The 22,666-nt window shown below is 44.7% G+C and overlaps 2 protein-coding genes across 3 annotated transcripts; one reads left to right on the top strand and one right to left on the bottom strand.

The window, feature by feature from the left end:
- The first annotated feature begins 822 nt into the window (after positions 1-822).
- wnt10b (wingless-type MMTV integration site family, member 10b) lies at positions 823-22,165 on the top strand. Of its 2 annotated transcripts, XM_076741222.1 has the most exons (5): positions 823-1,228; positions 1,964-2,093; positions 18,320-18,582; positions 18,763-19,214; positions 19,324-20,815. In XM_076741222.1, the coding sequence occupies exons 2-5, from the start codon at positions 1,993-1,995 to the stop codon at positions 19,822-19,824; spliced, it is 1,317 nt and encodes a 438-aa protein (XP_076597337.1). In that variant the 5' UTR covers positions 823-1,228; positions 1,964-1,992; the 3' UTR covers positions 19,825-20,815. The 2 variants fall into 2 exon arrangements, with proteins under 2 accessions (XP_076597337.1, XP_076597338.1); XM_076741223.1 differs by lacking the exons at positions 823-1,228; positions 1,964-2,093 and adding an exon at positions 17,516-17,698 and having other exon boundaries at positions 19,324-22,165.
- On the bottom strand, positions 9,195-14,577 carry wnt1 (wingless-type MMTV integration site family, member 1). The gene is made up of 4 exons (XM_076742170.1): positions 14,185-14,577; positions 11,926-12,179; positions 11,470-11,735; positions 9,195-11,344 (listed from the first exon to the last, which is right to left on the bottom strand). Exons 1-4 carry the CDS (start codon positions 14,283-14,285, stop codon positions 10,853-10,855), a joined length of 1,113 nt encoding a protein of 370 aa, XP_076598285.1. The 5' UTR covers positions 14,286-14,577; the 3' UTR covers positions 9,195-10,852.
- Positions 22,166-22,666: the final 501 nt, after the last annotated feature.

The following is a 22,666-nucleotide window of genomic DNA, read 5'->3' as shown; positions in this document are numbered from 1 at the left end:
AGATTATTATTACTGACGCATTAAAGTAAAGCAGGATTTTACCATTGTCGTAGGTTCGTGTGGTATTTTTCAACACTTTTGTATAGGACGGCAACTAATAATTATTTTCATTGTTTTCTTAATTGATTGATTGATTGTTTGTAAAAATTCAACTCAGAGCCCTAAGTGACACCTTCATGATGCTTTATACAAATCTAAAAAATGATTGAAAATAAATTAGAATAATTAAACGTGATGTGAATGTGAAGCAGGAACCATGAAATATTTTTGTTTGAAACATTTTTTTCAACACTTATTTGAATTGTTGCCAATTAAGCTTCTGTCAATCAATTAATCATTTCAGCCATTCTTGTATATATTGTTGGGTAGTTTATAACATCATATTTTATAAGTTCTTCATATGTTTAGCATGCAAAAATCTTCATTGGTAAAGTAACTAAAGCTATTAAACAATGACTGTAATTAGCGGAGTTAAATATATATTCATATACTGTATATTAGCCTATGGAATGTAGTTGAGTAGAAGAAGACAGTAGCATGAATAATACTCAAGTAAAGTAAAAGTATCACAAATTTAAACTTCAGAGCAGTTCTTGAGTGAATCTTCTTATTTCCATTCAACGCCTGCAGCACAGGCAGGGTTTCATTGTGCCCTCAGGTGATCTGTCATCGCTTTGGGATTCAGGGACGTGAACACGTGATCAGACGTTACGTGAACAAACGTTAGCTGACAACTTGCGCACTAAGAGCTGCACGTTGTCGACAATAAAAAAAAAACAGCCGATTTCAGGTTTAAATTGTGTCAGCGGTCCTTACTTGTTCCATTTCAGTCGCCCACTCCTTCTTCTTCTTCTTCTCCTGCCTCTCTCTATCTTCGATTTCTTCTTCTGTTTTCCGAGTAGTTGGCAAACAAGGAAATGGTGCATTGCAGCCTCCAATGGAGGGAGGGATTCTATCAATCGGTTTTTTGAACAACTGGAGGATAATAAGATTTGTTATTTATTTATTTATATATATTTTTTTCAATCTGGTTTACTCTCTGGGTGACTAAGCTAAATAACGATGAGCCTGCCACATATAGTTTGTGTTAGTCACCTCCTAAAGTTCAGGTGCGATTGACCCAGGATCTGATTCCTCCTCTTATTTAAGACTGCGTCAAACTGCGTAAGTTACCTGCTAACGTTAGCATAACATTTAGCTACACGCACGGATTGACTCGAAGCTTCAGGTAAACAACAGCTGCTCATTAAACTGCGGTTATTTTTGTATTGCCAAATAAGTCTTTGAATGAATTTAGTGTTTTTCTTTAGACTAAAGTTAACTCTGTTCTCGCCATGAATATCAGGATTTTACTTCATGCAAATGTTAAGTTGGCACAGTCTCAGGCAGCTAGCTCACTGAAAAGCTTTTATTCCTGTCTAAACGACTAACTGTTAGCTGTGTAGCCAACAGGTGTGTTTCTATTGCGGTGCTCAAATCCAGGCTTTGGGTTAAATTAAGGTTGTAATTCGAACTGTATTGCACTAGATGGCAGCCGTTCACAATTTTTAAGTCCGCATTGCTCCTAGACTCCATTCAACAGTGTGACCTGTGTTTGTGCCCTCAGGTCTGTCTTAAGGCAGCTCTGTGTTACATCAGAGGTGAGCCATGAGTATACAGCAGTAAAAACACACAGTGACCGCCACACAAGGCCGCTTGTGCATGTAGCTTATACTTGGGGCAGGTTATTACTGCAAGTTTCGTCACGCTGCACATGAAGGTTCATTCGGAGACTACTGTAATCTGGGAAATTTGCTCATTAGTTAGCATTATTGCCTCAAGAAAGTAAAGAATGTTTGGGGTTAAAATCCCAGCTTGACTGGCAGAGGCAAACTAACTCATACAATGTTGGAATAGATCAAAAGCACAGGATGACTTTTCCCAGGGGTACACATATCTCATGTCCTTACCATTCTGCCTCCAGGGTCTCAGGGGCCATGTACAACCTTGAAGATGAAGACGAACAAGGAATGGTTGCAGGGGACAGAAATCTGCTATAAACAAGGCGGGAACCCCCGTACAGAAATCTCCAGAGCCCTGCAGTGCAAACACAGGTGAGCACTTGCATACACCTGTAGCTACACTAATGTATGAACCAATCAGTGCACAACACAAGGCACCTGACTTACAGTGCTGCACATCTGCCCCCCAGCCCATAGTTCCTCAAAAGCCACCTCGTTCCTATATCTTCCAAAAAGTGAATCAAGCTGTAATCAAACCGACTTGTTTATATCCCAGAGGATTTTCAAAACAAACTCTGGCTGCCAGACAAATGTGAAGCTGGTAGCCTGTTACAATCAGGGTAATTATTCTATCAAGCTAACACACCCATTTGTCTTTTAGATGATCCAGATGCCAGAAAACTTCATGACTGGCAGCCAAGCAAAACAACATGCTTGCTGTTCAGAGAAGCTGCTCACTGCTTCTGTACCGTGAAAGGGCTACAATATCCATGTGATATTAATTAATGCACTTATCATGCCATTTCAATTATACAAAGAATGTGTTTATTTTTCAGCAGCTGAGTGTCAGCCCAGGACACGTTCAGGTGCAATTAATCTTTCAACTGTCTCCTCTGCAAGGCAGTCTTGAGGGCTTAGTGCCCTTTCAGCATGTGTTGATGGCTGTAGCATCCCATATGATGACATTTACAGAGCAATTTTCATTATTTAACTTTGCACTTTGGACATTGCCCAGGTCAACAACAAGCAGCATTTAATGTTTCTAAATTAAACACATTTGTACATAAAATCGCAGCACTTAAAGCTTCTGCAGCGTAGCTCACCCAGCTCATGTATTACACTCACACAATATTCATTTTGGGGCCAGAAGGAACTTTTTAGGGTGCAAAATGTACTGAAAGGCTGCTGGCACAGTTTGTAGGACAGCTCTGGTTCTGGAAGCGATTAGCCCTCAAAGCTTGGGTGAGTATATTGCAGAGAGACAAGGGCGGGTGGGAGCAGTATTTGTGTGCATGTGTGCATGTGTGTGTGTGCGTGTGTGTGTGTGTGTGTGTGTGTGTGTGTGTGTGTGTGTGAGTGAGTGTGAGTGGGACATGGAGAAAGAACTTGTGTGTGTTTTGAGAGAGAGGGAGATTGGGGCGGTTCTGTTATGCAAGCAGTTCTCAGTATGCATGTAGATTGGAAGATGTGTGGCTCCTGTGGTTGGCTGTCCCCTGTGTCACTGCCTTTAAAAAACAGTTGCCAAGAGAAATGTCTTCTTTACAGGCTTTGGCTGCCAGATGCTAGGGATAATGGATAGGACTGCAGAAGGAAAGATGGAGAGGTGTGTGCGGCCAGCCACACAGACATGCGAGTGAGGACTCACACATATTAGCACACAGACATGCACGTTTGCACACTCTGTGGGCAGGGATCACCATAATGCTGAAGTAAGGCGTGAATAATTCATCTTCAAGTCACTGTTGTACAGCTGCCACACACACACACACACACACACACACACATAGTGACACACAGGGGAAGTATTAGGCCTAGTAAGTCGTGTCACACTAAGTCGCCATGAATGAGCATACGGTTTGGGCATGCTTACAGATTCCAGTGGTGCCACATTTTGTGGATGTGTGCAGGATGTGTTAGGAGGGAATAGTTGTGTGCGTCTGTGCAGCTGTGAACCAACACATGGGGCGCCAGTGTGTGAATGCGAGTGTGTCTGCGAGCAGGAGAGCCAGTGACACAGGAATGTGTCACAGTTCCTGCAAGCCACTCAGCTCCTAAACTGCAGCAAATAAACATTCCTCCACTGCTGTGTCAGTGCTGAGCCCTCGCCCACTGTCGCTGTAAAACACAGCTTGTAATTAAAACCAAAAACTGCACATTTCTCCCTTTGTCTCCAACAGTATTACTAGATTAGAGATAATGGCCCCATGCCTTCAGACATTTCTCAGTGCTGTTTATTGACTCAAAGATGGCATGTTGTGGTCCAGATTATGTCAAGGTGGGCCAACTGAAGTGCAGCAGATACAGTAATTTTGACTTGCTGTGGTTAGTCATATTTCACTGTGTAGCACAAATGATCTCACATCCAGGCAAGTAACACAGTACATAGTACTATACAAAACATCATACATTCAAATCCACATTTGGAGGAAGAGAAGTGTTAACATTCAATATAGCCAGACACATATTGCTACAATCTATCACTGACTAGTCTGTTTGATGTGACTGAAAGCTGGCTTCATCCTTGCTGACAGGTGAAATGATGCACAGGCTCATGTTGTGTCACATAGATTCCACCACAGTTTGTGCTCATATTTCATGTGGATCTCAGAGCTGAAACATTGCCGTGCTGTACCCATACATTGTCAGATGTCTGTAAATATATTCTACTGTTGGTTGTCCTTGCCCAAAGTCTTTCCCTGTCATTACAGCTCTGTTTACAGGAGGACTAACAGTGTTTGCTAGCACACGATCTCCCTCAGAATATACAGTGGTTTAAAGTCGCGCTCTGACGCACAGTTTTCCACCTAAAACACTTAATCCCAGTGGAACCAATTTTGACATGTCACTTTATCTGTTTGTTGTCTCTTGTCAGCTCGCACCAGGTTAACCATTCACAGATGTGTGACTCGGGAGTCTAACCTTTTCTTGTTGGATAATTGTTCTTAGCAAACTACTGCCTGTGCATTCCAAGTTGTTTGTCAAATGCTGCTTAAAGCAGATGATTCAGTGTTCGCAGTGGACTGAAGACTACTTTTAGGTGTTTAGTAGGGGTGGGCCGGTCCATTCGTACATGCAGATCTGTAGATTCTCAGAAAAGTCAGTAATTGGAAATTCAAAAACCCAATGCTCAACATCATGAGTACCTGTAATAATTTTGTAAGACGGGGCTGTACTTTCCTCACAGCTCAACCAATTTGATGGTGAAAGCAAAGCTAATACAAGTAAATTCATCTGTATTTTAATTATGGATGGATTACAAATGTTTTAAAAGTCACAAGTTGGCACACAGTGAGAGAAAAAATAAATCATGAATAGAAATCAAAAATTTTAACCAATATGCATCGATAATCATTTTCTAATCACATTGTAGCCCTTTGAATTGGAGTCAAGTGGCGAGGATTCCCACCCGCTAGCTAGCGGTGATGTTTCACCGATGATGGGGTGTTTTTTAATATCAACAAAAAATGGGCCAAGAGAGAAACGGGCCTTGAAGCCAAGACAGCCAGGAGGTCTCGCTGTGAATGTGCCGAGGGGTGAGGGGGTGTTGATAACCCCAACAAATATTATCGCGGCATGCGGATTCACTCACAAATGTGTGTTTCCGTGCAGGCGGCTACAATTCACGATGTGCTTTAACACGTGTGAAGAGTGCTGGGATATCACAAACGCACGCATGCACGCAGGAAAACCGCAAAGTTATATCCCTCCCACCTTAACTGCTGGGCTCACTCTCCATCTCGCTCCACAGGGGCACAGAGCCTGACCACAGACATCATACTGATTGCTCACCATGGTCGAGTGGTCTGTCCACATTCCCACCCTGATTCACTACGTGCAGAAAACCCAACAACGGAAAACAGCGGTTTGAGAGTGTCTGGAGGTTTGCGGACAGCAGTGAGCGTCCGCTGTGTCTCTCCTAAATCTATCCTCCTCTCAGCCCTTCCGACTGCCCTGCTGCACACCCCAGGAACATGGGAACAGTCGAGCACAGACCCGCACTGATGTGTGTGTGTGTGGAGCGTTTTGGGATGAGCGTGCGTGCACTGGCCGGGACGGACGGAACCTTCCCTCTCTCCTGTGTGACAGGTTGTGGCAGGTCGGTAGATGATGAAGTGATGGAGATGTTAGGAGGCCATGGCCATTGTGATGCTGGGTGGCTGTTACTCTGGAACTGCCATCTGCCCAAAAGGTCAGTTGCTAGGGGACGATTCTCCTGGACCGTGTCTGCCTCCCAGCTGCCATCCACACACACCCACACACACACACACACACACACTGGCTTGAGTCTGCACAGAACTCACACACATTTGCACAGTCACACTCTTCATTGTTTTCTAGAAATCTGAAAAGATTTTATTTTTTATTTTTTTGGGGTAAATTGAACCCACTGTATTGACCACTGTTAATCCACTGGATAGTTTTCTGTAACTTAAGGTGAGGCTTATTTGATTATAATTCTCGATGCAGTATGTGTGTGATGAGATTGTAAATGTACATCTCATGATATAATAGCCCGGTGGTCACTTAATGGCACCAACCAAATGCTTCTGATTATTACACGGGCAGTCGAAAGGGTGTTCCTGTCATAACAATGCCCCTAAGTAACTGGAACGCGGCCCACAGTCGAATGCTAGGATTACAATGAACTGTTGGGGCAGACGCGGAAATCAAATCAGTATTGTGCGCGCCAGATCCAAGCCATGCCACGTTGTCCATCACAACCACTGCAAGCAGCCTATCATTCAGTGCGGTGACCCAAACCCAATTCTAAATTCTTTATCTTACGCCCTTCAAATTAAAGCCAACTCCACCCAGCGGGCAAACATTTTTCCACAATTTAGCAGGAATTTTAATATGAAGCTGCTGTGCCTTCATTATGCCGTCTCATCTTCTCTGCGTATTCCGTGGCGATTGACCTGATCGCCGCGTCATTGCCGGGAGCACAGTTTGGGCAAGTGAAAACTGTTTCCTTTGTCAAGCTTAAATGATGAACACCTTTTTTTTTTTTTAAGTGACACTGTCACTTTCAGGTCAAATGCGGGCAGTGTGCTCGTATTTCTTGTTGTCAGGTTACTTACTTGGCAAAATGGTTCTATGAACTTTGACCTTTTATCCAGGCTATGTTGCTCATGACCTCAAGCATCCTATGAAGACACCAGAAGTATTTTTTTGACAGGAGCTTAGAAAGTGACATAATAAATATTGCTGCATACAGTGAAAATGTTGTACTCACAATGTGATACAGCACGTATGCTGATCATGAGGAACAAACTGGATGCCACTGTGTTATTATCTTAAGATTTTGGCTATACAGTAGCTAACAGGATCCAAACCAACTGTACAATTTTGTGTACTGTCCTTTTTTTTTTTTAACCTTCGTGTCACACTTTCCTGCTCTCCTTCCTTTTTCTGCTCCTGGCGTCCTCACCTCCAGCCTGCGCCGTGTCTCCGCCGGCCTTCCAGAGACACTGACTTTTGTGTCGCGGAGCTGTTGTTTTTGTTTGTACCCTTCTCACCATGGCTGCCTGCTCGCCGCCTGGCAGCCCCGTGTGTCAAAGGTGGCTGCAGCAGAACAGACTGTGGGAACAGCCGGTTAGCCTCCTCTGGTCCCCTGCTCCCCAACCAGAGGGGCAGCCATCAATCCAGCGCTCCCCCTGCCCCTGCGCACACAAATGCCCAACCAAACACACACTCACACAAAAAGCCTACAACGCTCACACCCTCTCCCAATAATCCTCGGAAGCAATTTCATCTCGACTCGGGTGGCGGCCCATTGTCGCCAGCCCCTTCAATCTTTCCTTATTAACTCTCGCTTTGTCCTGCATCCGAGCTTCTGGACTCATCTCTCCTACATTCCGATCGGTGCAGCTCCCAGCACTCCCAGGCAACCTCCATTCGCTAATCCCACTGCCTCCCCCACCAGCCGCCCCACCCCAAGGAACTCTTACTGCTTTTTTTTCTCCAACCTGCCGATCACCTACTTACAGAGTAAGGTAGGGGCATTAACTCCATGGGTTTTCTGAAGGCAGAGTGTGAAGGCGGGGTGGGTGAAGGAGGAGGCGGCCACAAAGTGACTCCAGCCCAGACAATTAGAACAATGAGCCGGGCCTGTAGGGGGCTAACTCGCTGCGTCACGCCTGGACGGTGGGGTATTTTGTCAGTTTAATGAATTGTCCGTCAGGCCAGGGCCACATCGCAGGCTGCGCAGGGAGAGGCCAGCAGGGACCCAGACACTAAGTCGGTATTTATTACACTGCCTTTGTCACTAATTGAGCTAATTATCACTGACTCCTCAGCACTCCCACAGGCAGCACCCCCTCCACTCACTCTCTCTACCAACTCTCTCACTCTCACGGCTGGGATTTGAACTCTGCCTTCCCTCTTCTTTTCTTGAATCAGGTCTGCCATTCTCTCTTTCTATTGTTTCTTTCTGTGTATCCAGGATTGCCTATCTGATCTCTCTCAAGCCAGGTTTGTATCATTTTCACATTCGTGAGCTTTCGTTTCCTCTTGACTCGTTCTCTATTTGTCACATACTGTAAGCCGAGTCATACATTCACCCCTGTTATCCAGTAACACGAGACAGATTAGTGTTTTGGAGCAATCAGATGTGTCACTCTGGCATCAATATAAATTTTAAGTTCTCATCTTTCTGTTTTTATAGGCCACTCACCCTCATGTGACCCCATAATTTGCAGTGTTTCAATTCAGTTTGCTCTGATTTGTTCTTTGTATCCTCCTAACCCCCTACGTCTACAGATTTAAACTTTTTACTTCTTTCGAGAGCCAATCTCTGTTCAATTTATTGGTTCATTACTTAACTTCTTGCTCTCCGTTCGTGCAACAGGCAAAGCAGCTCCTTGTTATCCCCCCTCTTACCCTCTAACATCAAGACTGTAGTTCAGAAAATTTTCATCCCTGCCCGTGGTCCTATGTTGCCCTGCCTGCTCTTATAATTACAGCTTTGTTGTTCTGTTGTTGGGACCTCTGGATGTTTGGGTGTATGTTGGTGGCCTTACTTTGCCTCCACTGTGCTCTATGTGGATGACCCTGGCTGCTCCTGTGCTGTGGTGGGAGAAAGTGGAAAGCTTTCCAAACTCCCGTGGTTAGTCGGGTTGCCAGGGGTTGGGGGAGACTCTAGGTTTTCATTATTTTTCATACTATTTCTTTATTTCTTTCCAACATTAAGCAAATGAAGCAAAACATTCGATGCAGCAGTAAAATCCTATACTGTATAAAATAAGGTATGTGGCTCGGTAAGCAGGGGCCGTCTCTGTGGTTGGGAGCACAGATGCAGGGATGTTTTGTGAGCTGGAGAAAGAGGCTGCTTTGGTGGTGGTAATAGGATTAAGCAAAGGACACCCAGGGACAGGCTTATATGTTCACTTGGTTGGTTGTCAAAACTATCTCAAACACAGAAACTACAACAGGCATAATAGCATCTTTTGACACATTCAGGAGGGCAACTTAATTGAAAATATAGACTTTATTGTTCTATCATACAATACAAAACCAACTGCAGGCTAAACCTTTTGATCACAATCTAAAAAATGTCTTCTCTGACATCTCTCTAGAACAGTATAAAAATCCTCAGAAATAAATATTTTGTATTTACACTAATTAAAAAAAGGTATATATTCAGTGCATGGACACAAGTTTTTTTTTTTTGTGTGTTTGTTTTTTGTTTTTGTTTTTTACAGGAAACAAGCAAAGAAGTGGTAATGTTCTGTTTCCACTAAGAGTTGGCTTTGTGTCAGCTACATTACACCAAAGAGAGAAAGGCATAAGATCAAAACATCTCCTGACTTGACACTAAGGATAGTATATTCTCCAGCCACTGACAGGTGCATAAATCATTCAGCAAACTTACAAACTTACGTCATTATAAATATATCCATATATTTTAATATTTACAGCATTTTGGTTCTCTTAGCCAATATACAGTATGATTTCTTCAGCAGAGGCCGTATTCTTCAAAATAAAACACTTATCTGAGACCTTTTCACAGCCGAGCCTGAAGTAATACACCATTTGCCTACTTTAAACCTGCTACACCCATGTATTAATGGAAAATTTAGTCTATTTGAAACATTAATGTTTATCTCAGCATGGCATTGGTTTCATTTAGAGAGTATGGTGAGATTCTGCAGGTCACATTTCAAATTTTTCTCTTATCGTCATTTATTGTTTTTTATACTGACCCATTGCCAAACTACATCTAGTCATGCCATGATATTCAGTGTATTGATAATACATTCAAATTACATCGCCTCAGTAAGATTTGTTCAGTCAGCTTCTATTTTGGTTGGCAAACACTGGTCCTAGTCATGTAACATCAGGACCATCCTGTGGTAAGTCAGAGTGGCAAATCAGGGTTGAGGTGTATTCAACTCCAGAGAAATCTAAATAAAGGGGCAAATGTGGTGAGGAAATTATAAGTGGTTGGGCTGCATCCAGGGTCTTAAGTACACAAGTTGGGAGCAGACAGCCCATCCCCAGAGATAAACTTCACACAGTTTCATGTGAGAGAAGCCAAACTTCAGCAAAGAAAACAAAACACAGATTTTTTTTAAATAACTTTCCTCTTGTTAGAGGTCTTCACCAGTTTATGAGAGCACGTTTGTGGCTCTCTGGCCACAGAAACATGTGTGAAGCATTGTGTCCAGTTTCTGCCTCAGTGGGAGCGAAGAGGCATCTGGTAATACCTGGTTAGAGCGATCGATTCTCCACCACATCATTTTGTCTCTTTACTTCTAATTCTATTTATCCACAGTGTAAACGCTTGAGGGATGTGGATGAGTTCCATTCTACATGGATGGTTGTAGTGTTTTAATACCCTCGTAGTACTGTAAAGCATCAAAGGCAAGGAGCAAGCACATGTACTCCCTCCCATACCCTGTTCATATATATTTGTGCTTTTCTCCATCTCCCTCTTTCAAAAACACTGATTGAATTTTTGTGCCAGAGAGTTCCCTGTATCAGTTTACCCGCCTCGAAGCTTTTCTAGCTTCTGCCTAACATCTCAAACCACCTGTGTGCTAGTGGCTTTCTCAGCCAGCTACCTGTTGTGATAAGAAGTTCTTCTTTGCCTTTCATAAATGCCTAAATATTCACTTGTTGTCGGCCTGCGATCATAGACACTGGTGTAACGTTCGTGTACTGGTGCAGTTCAAGCAGCTGACGTGACAGCACCAGTGGAAGGTGCAGTGGCAGCGTTCAGTCACACTCTCAGTCCGGGTCTTAAACCCACGTCCACAGCAGAGCAGCTCACATCCGTCCAGGCCTGGAGAAGAGCTGTTGCATGTCCTCCCAGAAGTTCCCAAAGTGCCAGTTTTGCCATTGTATGAGCAGAAGTTTGGTGATTTCTCAAAATAGACCAGGTCCATGGCAGAGGGGGGTTTGTGGGTCGGGTTTTCAGGCTCCAGATGCCGGGGGTCGGCTCGGTGAGAGGCACGGTTGCTTCCCTTGTTGGCATAAACAACTCTGGATGCGCCATCAAAGCGGTCCTTAAGGAAGTCCCCCACAGTGCGGAAGCTGGGCAGGCGCATCCAACAGGTACGCACAGTGCAGGAGCCTGACATGCCATGGCACTTACATTCCTGACGCATCTCTGATGACACAGTCTGCAGAGAGGAAGACCAGAGGCTACTGATTAAATTACAAAGTAGAGATCACAAATGCAGTTGAGGCATGTGGGAAATCTGACAAAAACAGAGAATTATTGAACATTTGAGTATCAAATCCTTACCATTCTGCCAGCCTCGTTGTTGTGTAGGTTGGTGAGGTAGCGCAGATCTCTGCCCCTCTCGCTTGAGTCCACAAACTCACGGCTGAACATCCGGCCAAAGTCCACATTGTCACTGCAGCCCCCCCAGTGCCAGTCTGGCCCTCCAGGACCTCTGCGGCGGTAATCGCATGTGCACGACTCAATGGCCCCTTCTGAGCAGGAGCGAGCCACCGCATGGGTCACCCCTGCGCTGGTAATGGCAAATACAAATGCCGTCTCTCGGCAACCTGAAGAAGCAACACCAAAATTTCCCATCAGAACCTGATCCAGCCTTTTAGACTTGGCTTTGCCAATTATTTGCCCCAGATTGAAAAAATATTTGCAGACAAAGCCTTTTAAATGTGTACAAGAGATTCCATTGCATCCTGCCCAAAAATGTCCAAATATTGCCTGGTTAGAAAGACAAGAGAGGCTCACCACGATTGACAATTTTGCCAAAAATTGCTGGACTGTGGGTGGTCGGGCAGTTCCAACGGCGGTTGCGGAACTGCCACTTGCACTCTTTTATGGCAGTGTGCAGCCCAGCGGCGATGGCATGCAAGATGCCAGGATTCTGCCGAATCAGCCGGCGCTGGCGACGACTCAGTAGTGCCAGGCTTGGATCCAGGACCAACTGCACGTTCTTGGAATTGGTGAGGAGGTTGGATGAGGAGGCCACATTGACAATACCCCTGGCACAACACAAGGACAAGGAAATTCAGAGACAAGGAGCTGGCAGTTTATGCATGTACCTCCTTCTATGACCCTCTAAACTCTTAAACTGATGTGTCCTGGCATCTCATGGGTGTTTGTGCTTTTAAAATTACAGTTTTCATGATGTAGAACAGTGACACAAGTTGTTCCAAGACCATGGGCAGACAGTAAGTCTCTGAGTCAAAATGCAGGTCTCTGGCTTGGCAAATAACATGAAACTATAGCTGCACCTCTTTATTAATATTATTGTAAAGGCTCTTCTGGGGGACGGGGATTGGAAATTACCCATAAATGCTGCGATACAGTGCATTGGATAATCCAGTCCAATTCTCTTTGTATACTGTATCTTTCTCTATTAAACATTTCATGAAATTATCACTTGGATCAGAACATTTTTAGAGTATGTTATCATACTATACTGCTAAATATTTAGCATGAAGATGAAGATGGTGTCACACGGTTTGACTGAAAAGTGGACAGGACTTGGACACTCACAGGAAATCCCCCTTCACATTTGTCCTTTAAACAAATATTCTCTGTCCCATGTGACAAACCGAAAGCTTGGACATAAGAGTGACCAAATATATCTGTCCTGTCAATATGTCCCACGCCACCAAACAGTAAACCCTTGCACATTAGGTTTGTGTGCTGTGAATGCGAAACACTGTCCGTCACAAATTTTAAAAACTCAGATTCTGTAGGCCATACTTCACAAATTAATATATCAATTTATGTTGTCCTCTGCCATGTGACATCAGGAAACGTCCTGTCCTAATTTGTGTCCAAACATAGCACCTGTGCTGCAGCTTTATACCACTTTTGGATCACTCAGTGGAGCTTTTTGGCTGTCAGGTTCCAGAACATTTCTAGTTCGAGCGTTTTCAGGCTCTACAGTTTTCCACTTCACATTCTGGCAATTTCTTGGAGATTTCTGTGTCAACATTTTTTTCATTCCCGTGCAGTGTGATGGCTGTGTCTCCTGTTAAGCATTATCATCCGGAAAAGCGGGCGAGCCTCGGCCTGTTAGAGGGCTGACCCAGACGCTTGTGCGGTGAGGCCTGGGAACATTAATAATAATCTCGTCTTTTGGATGCTTTCTTCCTTCCAAAACTCCGCGGTGTGTTTTTTCCCCCCGCTCGCTGTTTTCTTGGATTTCAGCTGACATTTTAAATATTTGAAAATCGCCTGACTTTGTAAGCAAATACTGTCCATCTAATGACACCGCAAAAACGACAAAATCTTTCGTTAAATCATTACCTCAACAAACACAAGCCACAGTTTATAGATTTTTAAACAAGGGAGACAATATACCCGCTGACGCACACTATACAGATTTCATTTTTGTTTTCTGTTGTGAAATTTTCGCTTGTAGGTCGCTGTATAGGCAGGAATGTACAGTACTGGATCAGCACCGCCCTGGATGAGACCTCGTATGGGATCCCTTTCAGCTATGAAATAAATCCATATTTAATTTATCCCACATTGGACTGAAAAATGTTGTCTCGTGTTCAAACCGCACTGTCCAAATGACAGGGAAGCAGAGGGAGCGAGTAAATTAAATCTACCGCAAATAAAAGGTAATACGGCGATGATTAAAAATGTAATTCGTTTATTGTTAAATAGATAGTCTGCTGATTCCTCTGAAAGGACAATAAATTTTGGGGGAAAAAAAGTTGAAATAGTTTTAAGTTGAGCTCACGTGGAGCAATTCGGAAAGGACTGCTAAAAAAACCCCACAAGCTTTAATGTCGTCATGCGGTTGCCCTTTTTATTTCAAAGGCTGAACAGAAGTTGCGAACGGAGCCAAAACTAACACATTATTCCGAGCATGCAGTTTGGAATGCGGCGGCCCAATAAAACACGCTTCATACGGCAGCGCGCGGTCTTCCCCGCTCAGATCAGCTTGAATGCAAGTTTTCAGTGGTAGGATGCTGATAAATGAATGAATGCATAGGCCTACGGTGTCCCGTGTGGTGAACTCACCACCACCGGCCGCTGTTGTTGACGGCTCCTGTACCCGAGAGCGACGACACCAGCAGGATGCAAGCGGCTTTCACCCCTAACAGCAGCGCCAGACTCCTCATCGTGTCTTCAGGTCAAATATGAGGAAGAAAATGTCAGTTTCCAACTTGTTCCATCAGGGAGTTTGCTCAGGCAAACTTGCAAATATCTTTAACAATTATTCACACTTGGACACTCCAGCACTAATATGTTAGAGCGCATTCAGAAAATAACCTGAAAATACAACAATCAGCCTAAAAACAGGAAAAGATAGGTTAAAGTCTGGCGTTGTGTGTTTTCTTTCATCGCGGTGGCTTGCAGGAGATTACATGTGATAATAAATTCAATCAGTCAAATCTGCTAAATAATGACCAAAATGACCATGGTGCAGGGTGTTTATACTCACCACGCCGCAGTCCGGTGAGAGGGCTTAGAAGGTGAGAGAATCAGGATGCCCTAATTGACTTCAATGGCTCTTGAGTGGAGACAGGTTGCTAAATGATGTGAAGTGTCCAGGCAGGATGCTACTGCTGCTGCAGTCCTCTTCACTCTGTCTCTCTCAGTGATGCTCTGCACGGCGCATTGAACGCGTGGGACAGTCTCGAAGACTTGATCCCCTCGGTTGTTGATAGGCAACACATTCTTCTCTTATTGAGCGCTACGAGGGGAATAAAAAAGGGATTTGCTGCTCTCATCTCCCTCTGTTTTTTTTCGGAGCCCTTTCAATGGGATTGGAGGGAGGGATAGTTAATGCTCTTCATAGGGCGCACAATGAATAAGGAAACACAACTGGGCAGAAAGGAGAAAGGAAGAGAAAGAAAAAATAGGGCAATCCACAGAGTCGCGCATATTACTTGCGGAATCTCACGGTCATCAGAGAATCGATTCCTGTAAGTGCGTGCGCCTGAGAGTATTTTCCCACTGGCCGCGCGCTCGCTTCCACATCCAGTCTTGCAGAGAGAAGTGCCCCGTGAAGCGGTGATGTGTTGGTACAGATGCTGTGGGTGCGCCCGGTTTGGTGCTCCGCCGCTGCTCAGAGCTGGTGTCACGGTGCAATACAGGGGAATATGAGCCATCTAAAACTGCCCTTTTTACCCGGTGGTTGGATTAGCCTACTCCCTAACCGCATCTCCTCCTCCTTTCTCGAAATGCGCTCTCAAAATGTGCTGTGACTAAGGACATTTCTGTGCATTTCGTTTCCTTTTTACACTAATCCCTTTACAAGTGCACTCTTATTTTAAATTATTGCACCTATTAAACGACTAATAGCGTGCTAAAACGTGACTTTTATGAGGGTCTCCGAATATATTTAGGTACTAATTTAGATTTGGCCCATTATACAAAACTATTATCACGAGTCTTTATAGCCGAAGACGCGCACGCACACGCACAACGAGACTTGAATGTGGTAACAAGCAATAATAAAGACTCAGTTGTCATATAACTCACACTGCCTGCTGGGCTACTTAAATATTTTTCGAACTCCGAAGAGATGAAATATGGTCTCCAATCAGGAGTTTGATGTGTGATGAACCAGGAAAAGGGAGACGAGTAAGAATAAGAACCGTTCCAAACATCTGGCCTGCAGACCTCCCTCGACGCACATGTAGCCCAGTGTAATCACAGCTTGAGCCACTTTGCGGCATCTCCATCTAACCCCAGACTAGGAGCAGGCTTCAGTGTCCCCAAACTTCTCCATATTGGTTCATGGCTGAATGTTTCATTATGTGACATTTATCTGCTAATTTGCATGTTCCACATTACTCACTGTAGCGGTGGTAGCCTGAATAATCTCTCTCCCTTCCTCTCCTTCTCTCTCTCTTTCCCTCAGATGACAGTAAAAGGAAGTGGGCTTTTGTAAAACGGCTTTGATGACAGCCATCCTACGTTTATACTCCAGCCTTATATGAAGGTGCTCAAACGGGTTTCCTGGAGCAGTCATGCGACACCGAGCAGATTAGAGCTTCAATCCGGATAAAGGGGGCCTTTTATATACAAATCAACTTCAAATCACTTTTTAAGCCACTTAGATATACACGCCAAGGCAGAATGCTAATGCACTTTTCATTGCTGCAGCTTAGGGAATGGAAGGAGATTAGATGAATTGGTGTCACTATGCGAACCGTGTTCGAGGGGGGTTTTAACTTAATTTTATGAAAGTAACCCACATGCACCTTCTCAGTTCCAACAGCAGTGTCTACGATTGTTTTAAAGTGTGGTCGAGAAAACTTTTTGAATTTTTGGGCAAATTAGCAGTTTTAGTATGTGATAAAAGACTGTGACCTCTTGATTCAGCAGCAGCAGCCGTCTGTTGTGCTTAATTTGGATCAATAAGCTGATTGGGTCGACGCCGAGCTGCCACATCACCCTCACCAAATCCTAACAGAAGGCCTGGGCATCTGGTTTCATAGACCCAGTCATTACTGAGCATAGAAAGCTAATCTGAATGGATAATTGAGATGCTGTTTTGTAGTCTTCAATGTGTTTAAACTCCATTAAAGCCTTACTTCCTATAAGGCATCACATACCAATTTTAACAAATCCCAAAGCGTTATTTGCCTTTGATTTTGCCATGATGTGATAAATAATCACACAAATCAGACCTGTTACGTGTGATTCACGCATAGAGGTTTATGCTCAAAAATAAAGACTTTGGAGTGACAAAGTGAAGTTGTTTCAAATACAACAATGGAGAACAGCCGCTCGGATGGAGGTGGGAGGAAGGGGGACCACATGACTAAAAACAGTATTGTTGGAGGGTCTGTTAGCGGAGCCGCTTGCCTGCTGCTGCCTCCCTGTTGTACAGTGGAACCAGCAGCTCTCCCCTCCCCCCACCCATCATTTAACTCACCCTTTATGAACAAAATCTTCTTTGACTTTCCATATTTCATTTTACTGAGCGTTTCTTTGTTCCTTCTCTCAAAAACAAAAGAATGTGTGCAGAACAATCTACCGATCCAGCAATAAAAAGCAAGACTACATACGTTACGTTAATATTCCTATATCCTATGAAATATGTTTATAGGATCCAGTATTTTAGATGACTTACCAGAAGTTGACACCGTTTTGCGCACGGCTTAGAAAGTGGTGCTTGTGCGTAAAGGTTTGGAGACGTCATTTTACGCTTGGATGAATGATCACATTCTCAACTAATAAAATGATCAACTGGTGATCCAACTTTCATATTGGCCAATATTTTGCAAACAGCCGCCTGTAGAGGCATCTCCTCCCCTCCCCTCTCTCACTCCCCCCCTCCCTCCCGTTCACTCTCGCCCCCGAGCTCCTCTGTTCTCCGTCTTCACTCTTCGGTCGTTTGGCGGTGCATCGATAATACTCCACTCTTTTTCTTTTTGATATTCTCGTTCAACACAGGACGTTATCACCAGTGTTTTAATGTCACGTCGCGAAAGCCGCTTAACAAAATGGAGCTATCAAACAAACTCCGTTGGGACCAATTCCTGATTTTGGCAGCAGCACTTATGTCACCTGCATTAACGTGAGTGCACTTGAGAGCGCCAGGAGAGTTGGTGCATGCGGGTTCTGGCTACTTGGAATTCGGCAAGAGTAGAGGGAAGTTCCTGTGTATGAGTGTATGATTTAAACGAATATTTAACCTATGTAGATAAAAAGTGAAACATCTGCCTCTGATTTCACAGGCTGATTTAGTGTAATATTGAAACAATGGAATCAGTTTTTACTAATTTTGTAACCTCTGACAAGTCTGAACAATGCCATAAAGAATTCAATTTAAATCCCAAGGTAGTTATTCTCCCATAAGATGTATTTGGTAATTTATTCTCTGCTTTGGTGACTACTCAGCTGGATGATCTGTTTAGAATTATATTTTGCCCGGATTTAAGCAACATCAGTGGAAACACTGTAGTGAATACTTGTGCAATCGATTAACACATTTTATTGCTAAGTGCATTCAGTAAATCCTTTAGAGATGAGATACATTTTGTACTATATCCACCTTAAATCTTTCCTGGTTTTGCATTTTTCTGATCTTCTTAACTATCTATTGCCACATATTTCTCTGGATTTGACTAATGAACTCCTGACCAGCTCTGATAACCCCCCAACTAACCCCCCCCCCCCCATCTCTCTCTCTCTCCAGGGTGCTGTGTAATGATATCCTCAGCCTGAAGGTGGCAGGAGATCCAGTGCTAACCCCTAACTCAGTGTGCCTAAGGCTGGCAGGCCTCAGTAAACGTCAGATGCGGATGTGTGTGCGGAGCCCTGATGTGACAGCCTCTGCTCTGCAGGGCATCCAGGTGGCCATCCACGAATGCCAGTACCAGCTACGGGACCAGCGCTGGAACTGTTCTTCACTGGAGGGCCTTGGCAAGCTTCCCCACCACAACACTGTCCTCAACAGGGGTAAGAGCCTGAGGCAAGATAATGATGGTCAAAATGTGACCTGGGTTTATGGCGGAGTGGAATTGGAGGTGTGAGAGTAGAGATTGTTCTGCACACAGATGCAGGACTGTTTTTGAGCTACTCCTGTTAATCATTTTCAATGTGTGTGTGTGTGTGTGTGTGTGTGTGTCTCACTCCCAGGTTTTCGCGAGAGTGCCTTCTCCCTGGCCTTGTTGGCAGCGGGTGTGGCTCACTCTGTGGCCTCGGCCTGCAGCATGGGCAAACTGCGGGGGTGTGGCTGTGAGGCCAAGCGTCGCCAGGATGATGACAAGATCCGGCTGAAACTCACACAGCTGCAGCTGCAGACCCTGCAGAAGGGTGGGGTGGGCCTCGGCATGCCACGCTCATTACCATCAGAGCTAAACGGTCACCATGGCGACCTGCCCGCTAACCTGCGCTCCACCCACCCCTCCGCCCTGCTCAAGCCTTTACCAGATGAGCTAAGCTCCATGCAGGAGACCTGGGAGTGGGGGGGCTGCAGTCATGACGTCCGCTTTGGGGACCGTTTTTCCAGAGACTGGCTCGACTCCCGCGGGTCTCCAAGAGACATCCATGCTCGCATGAGGATCCATAACAACCGGGTGGGACGGCAGGTGAGTAATTTGCTTATCCACTGTGTTCTTAATGTTCTTTAGAGAGAAGTCCGGCTCCTCACCTCCATGAATCATCATTTGCCTCCGTCATTTCCCTGTGTCTGTGCAGATAGTGACTGACAACATGAAGAGGAAGTGCAAATGTCATGGCACATCAGGGAGCTGTCAGTTTAAGACCTGCTGGCATGTGTCTCCAGAGTTCCGGGTTGTGGGTTCTTTACTCAAGGAAAAGTTCCTGTCAGCCATATTTGTCAACTCCCAGAACAAAAACAATGGGGTTTTCAACCCTCGAACAGGAAACGGCGCCAGCGGGAGCACAGGGGGGCTCAACGGAGGTCGCCGTCGAAGCATGTCCAGAGAGCTGGTGTTCTTTGAGAAGTCTCCTGATTTCTGTGAGCGCGATGCGTCCGTAGACTCTCCGGGTACACAAGGACGCATCTGCAACAAAACCAGTTACAGCACAGACAGCTGCAGCTCGCTGTGCTGCGGCCGTGGACACAACATCCTGAAACAGACACGCAGCGAGCGCTGCAATTGCAGGTTCCACTGGTGTTGCTATGTGCTCTGTGAGGAGTGTCATCTCACTGAGTGGGTTAACGTGTGCAAGTAGATTGCAGCTCTCCCAGTCCCAGCTGCCTTTACCCATCCAGGACTCAAGATGGCGAGCCTGTCCCTTCGCCCACTCCTGTTGTTCGAGCATTTGTTTTGCTCCTTGTGTAACTCTCCCAGAGAATCTGTTTATTCCCCCCTTTCCTTTTTTTTGGGCCATCATCTGGGATCTATTTTCTCTTTGTAGCCGCTGTTATTCTCAAAATGCCAAGTCAGAGATTGAAGAGGTGACTCACGTCATTTGTCTTGCCATGGTCTGTTTAGACACTGCCCTCTCAGCCATGAAAACGGCCTATACCCCATCTTTTCTATCCCACAGAACATGGACGAGCAACAGCAGAGAGGCATTTCTATTTCAATATCTACATGCTGACTCATCTCATTGTACAGTAGATGTGTATTTTAAAGTGTACATGTATATTTGTAAATGTATTATTATTAATATTATTATTGCATTGGAGGCTGTCTTTTTGGTTTGAGTCAATGAGAGACTTGTGGTGGCCGAGTGAAACATTGCTGTTTGACAACAAGGTCTCGTTGCGATTTAGCTTTTACTCTTCTAAAGATCTCTTTCCTGAATCTGTATATTTTGCACCTGTGACTCAGACAGAGCAGCAATGCTTATTCAGTCTCAAAATCTTTCTAGACAGGGGTTTTACTAATAGAGAAAACAAGAAAAAGGACAGTGTTTTATTTAAGGACTGAAGCTTTCTCATAGCAGGACAGAAAGCACATAAGCTTATCAAAGCTTGTATAACTTGTAAAACTAAAGATTGGAAAGTCAATACAACGTCAGTTTCGGAGGCAAATCTTTACGCTCAATAACTAATCAGTCTAATTTATTTACACCATTGTAATAATAGTAATTATGTCATGAGAGCTAGTGGTGATGTTTTTCATGAATTCATCCAGTATTATGACAAAAATATGCTTCCTCTTGATATAACTGTGATGTGATGTGTGTCACTTTCCTATGAAATCATGACTGAGCTCATGTTATTCTCTGCTCGCTTTTGTCCATTTCATCAGTCTGAGCACTCCTTAGATTCTTCCCACATGTCGTACATGTCAAAGTGAGAGATGGTCCTGCTTTAGAACTGATGCTGAAGGGTGTGTGTATGTTTAAGTGTGAGTGTGTGTGTCTGTTGCTGTGTAAATGGGGGGCAAGTTCTGCGCACTACAGATTTGGGAGGTGAGAGCCTTTTTTATGGCCACTCCATGCTGAGAGAAGGACTTTTTATGGCTGCAGGATATTGTTTCCTTCAAGTATGAGTTTTATTACTGGAAAGAAGCATCAAGAGCGCAGAGAGTGGGGGTGATTATACCAGTCTTTGCTGTGCGAGCATCTGAGGGGATCATCTGTCCAGAGTTCATAGCCAAAGGAGGGACTCGCTGAACCACGTGGAACGCAGTGTCCCTGTTACCTGGGAGACAGACTACACAAACATAAACACAGGCACATAAACACAAGCATGCGTTTATGTACAAAGACACATGTAGAAATCCTGGCACTGATGCACAATCAAAAACATGCATGCTGGTGCGCACATAGGAACTGTCAGACAGCACGCCTGGTGACCCGAGTGATTTGCATTCTCATTTTGGTTGCGCTGCAGATTTAGCAAGACGCTAACGTCAACACCTGACTGAATTTACGATAGCAGCATTCCTTGATATCTCAGATGATCCAGAGTGTCTCCATTCTGGGAAAACCTCTTCTGCCGTTTAGGATTTAATGCCAATTAATTCTTGTTTGTATGGACTTTGGTAAATATCCCTTGACTCCTGAGGAATGGCAGCGCCAGTGGCTGAATCAACTGTTCTGTCTATTTGGTATTTAGTGAGGGAGGCAGCGACTGGTGAGGAATGATAAGGGAATGGATTTCTGGTTTGCATTTCTTCATTCCTTTATCATTTCACCCTGGAGCTGCTGCAAAAGGGAATTTCCTGTCACTGTTTTCTCCCATGTGTGAGACAGAGGTTGGTGGACAGCCTGGGATTGCTCTCTCTCTCCCTCTGTGCTCTTTTTCTCTCTCTTTCCCACTCTCCCCCTCATTGCTGCAGACATAGACGCATGCATAGCAACACATTGACTGCCCCCCGAGTAATGACAACCAGACTGGGCTGAAATTAAAGAGAGGCAGGCAGAGAGAGGAAGTTAGGAGAGATAAAAGTTACCCTCTTTGATTGACAGGATGATTATATGTATAAAGTAAGGCGATTTAGTGTGTTTAGTTGGATATAAAGATAGGGAGATATATCCTTGCTGTACGTACAGCAGAGATGCAGAAGCAAAGGACAAATGGGGTATGGAGAAGGGGGTGAATAAAGTGTACTCTGTATAAATACATGCCTGAAAACATCTGCTTCTCAACTCCCCTTTCATTTTTGATGTGGGACAGGCAGAGAAGGAGAGCGGGAGAGAAAACACAAGGAGCCAGCTACCCAGAACATCAAAGCCCCTGCCCTCAACGCGCAGGCCCTCATTAGTTCAGCTAGCAGAACCAACGAGACTTGTGATTGTGTTTGCTGGGGTGCACGCTGGCAGGCACTTCAGAGGAAAGGCTCCTTTAAGTCATAACTCCCCACCCCAGCTCTCCTGCCACCACCCGAGCCCGCTGTAACCCCCCTGTAACCCTCTCGAAAACTCCCCGCGCACACAAACTCAGCAGGCTCCCCCACCATCCGCTCCACCCCATAATCTGGTCTGCAGCTGCAAACATCTGTTCCCCTCTTTATTCCTCTGCCTTCACCACTGAATTGATAAACACATCTATCACCGGACCACTGACTGACACACAACAGAGAGGAAGAGGGAGGCAAATGTTGGATTCACCTGTGGC

This window comes from Chaetodon auriga, chromosome 10 (genome assembly GCF_051107435.1).
Source record: "Chaetodon auriga isolate fChaAug3 chromosome 10, fChaAug3.hap1, whole genome shotgun sequence".
Taxonomy (NCBI): Eukaryota; Metazoa; Chordata; class Actinopteri; order Chaetodontiformes; family Chaetodontidae; genus Chaetodon; species Chaetodon auriga.
The sequence above is the reverse complement of the archived record's forward strand: the minus strand, read 5'-3'. Positions and strand labels throughout refer to the sequence as shown.

What these genes read in the sequence shown, in the direction of transcription:
- wnt10b (XM_076741222.1), top strand. Translation starts at nt 1,993, where the DNA reads ATGAAGACGAACAAGGAATGGTTGCAGGGGACAGAAATCTGCTATAAA. An exon ending in GCCCTGCAGTGCAAACACAG is followed by an intron (nt 2,094 to 18,319) that starts GTGAGCACTTGC and finishes CTCTCTCTCCAG; the next exon opens with GGTGCTGTGTAATGATATCC. An exon ending in CAACACTGTCCTCAACAGGG is followed by an intron (nt 18,583 to 18,762) that starts GTAAGAGCCTGA and finishes TCTCACTCCCAG; the next exon opens with GTTTTCGCGAGAGTGCCTTC.
- wnt1 (XM_076742170.1), bottom strand. Translation starts at nt 14,285, where the DNA reads ATGAGGAGTCTGGCGCTGCTGTTAGGGGTGAAAGCCGCTTGCATCCTG. An exon ending in AACAACAGCGGCCGGTGGTG is followed by an intron (nt 12,180 to 14,184) that starts GTGAGTTCACCA and finishes GTGTTGTGCCAG; the next exon opens with GGGTATTGTCAATGTGGCCT. An exon ending in TGGCAAAATTGTCAATCGTG is followed by an intron (nt 11,736 to 11,925) that starts GTGAGCCTCTCT and finishes TTGCTTCTTCAG; the next exon opens with GTTGCCGAGAGACGGCATTT.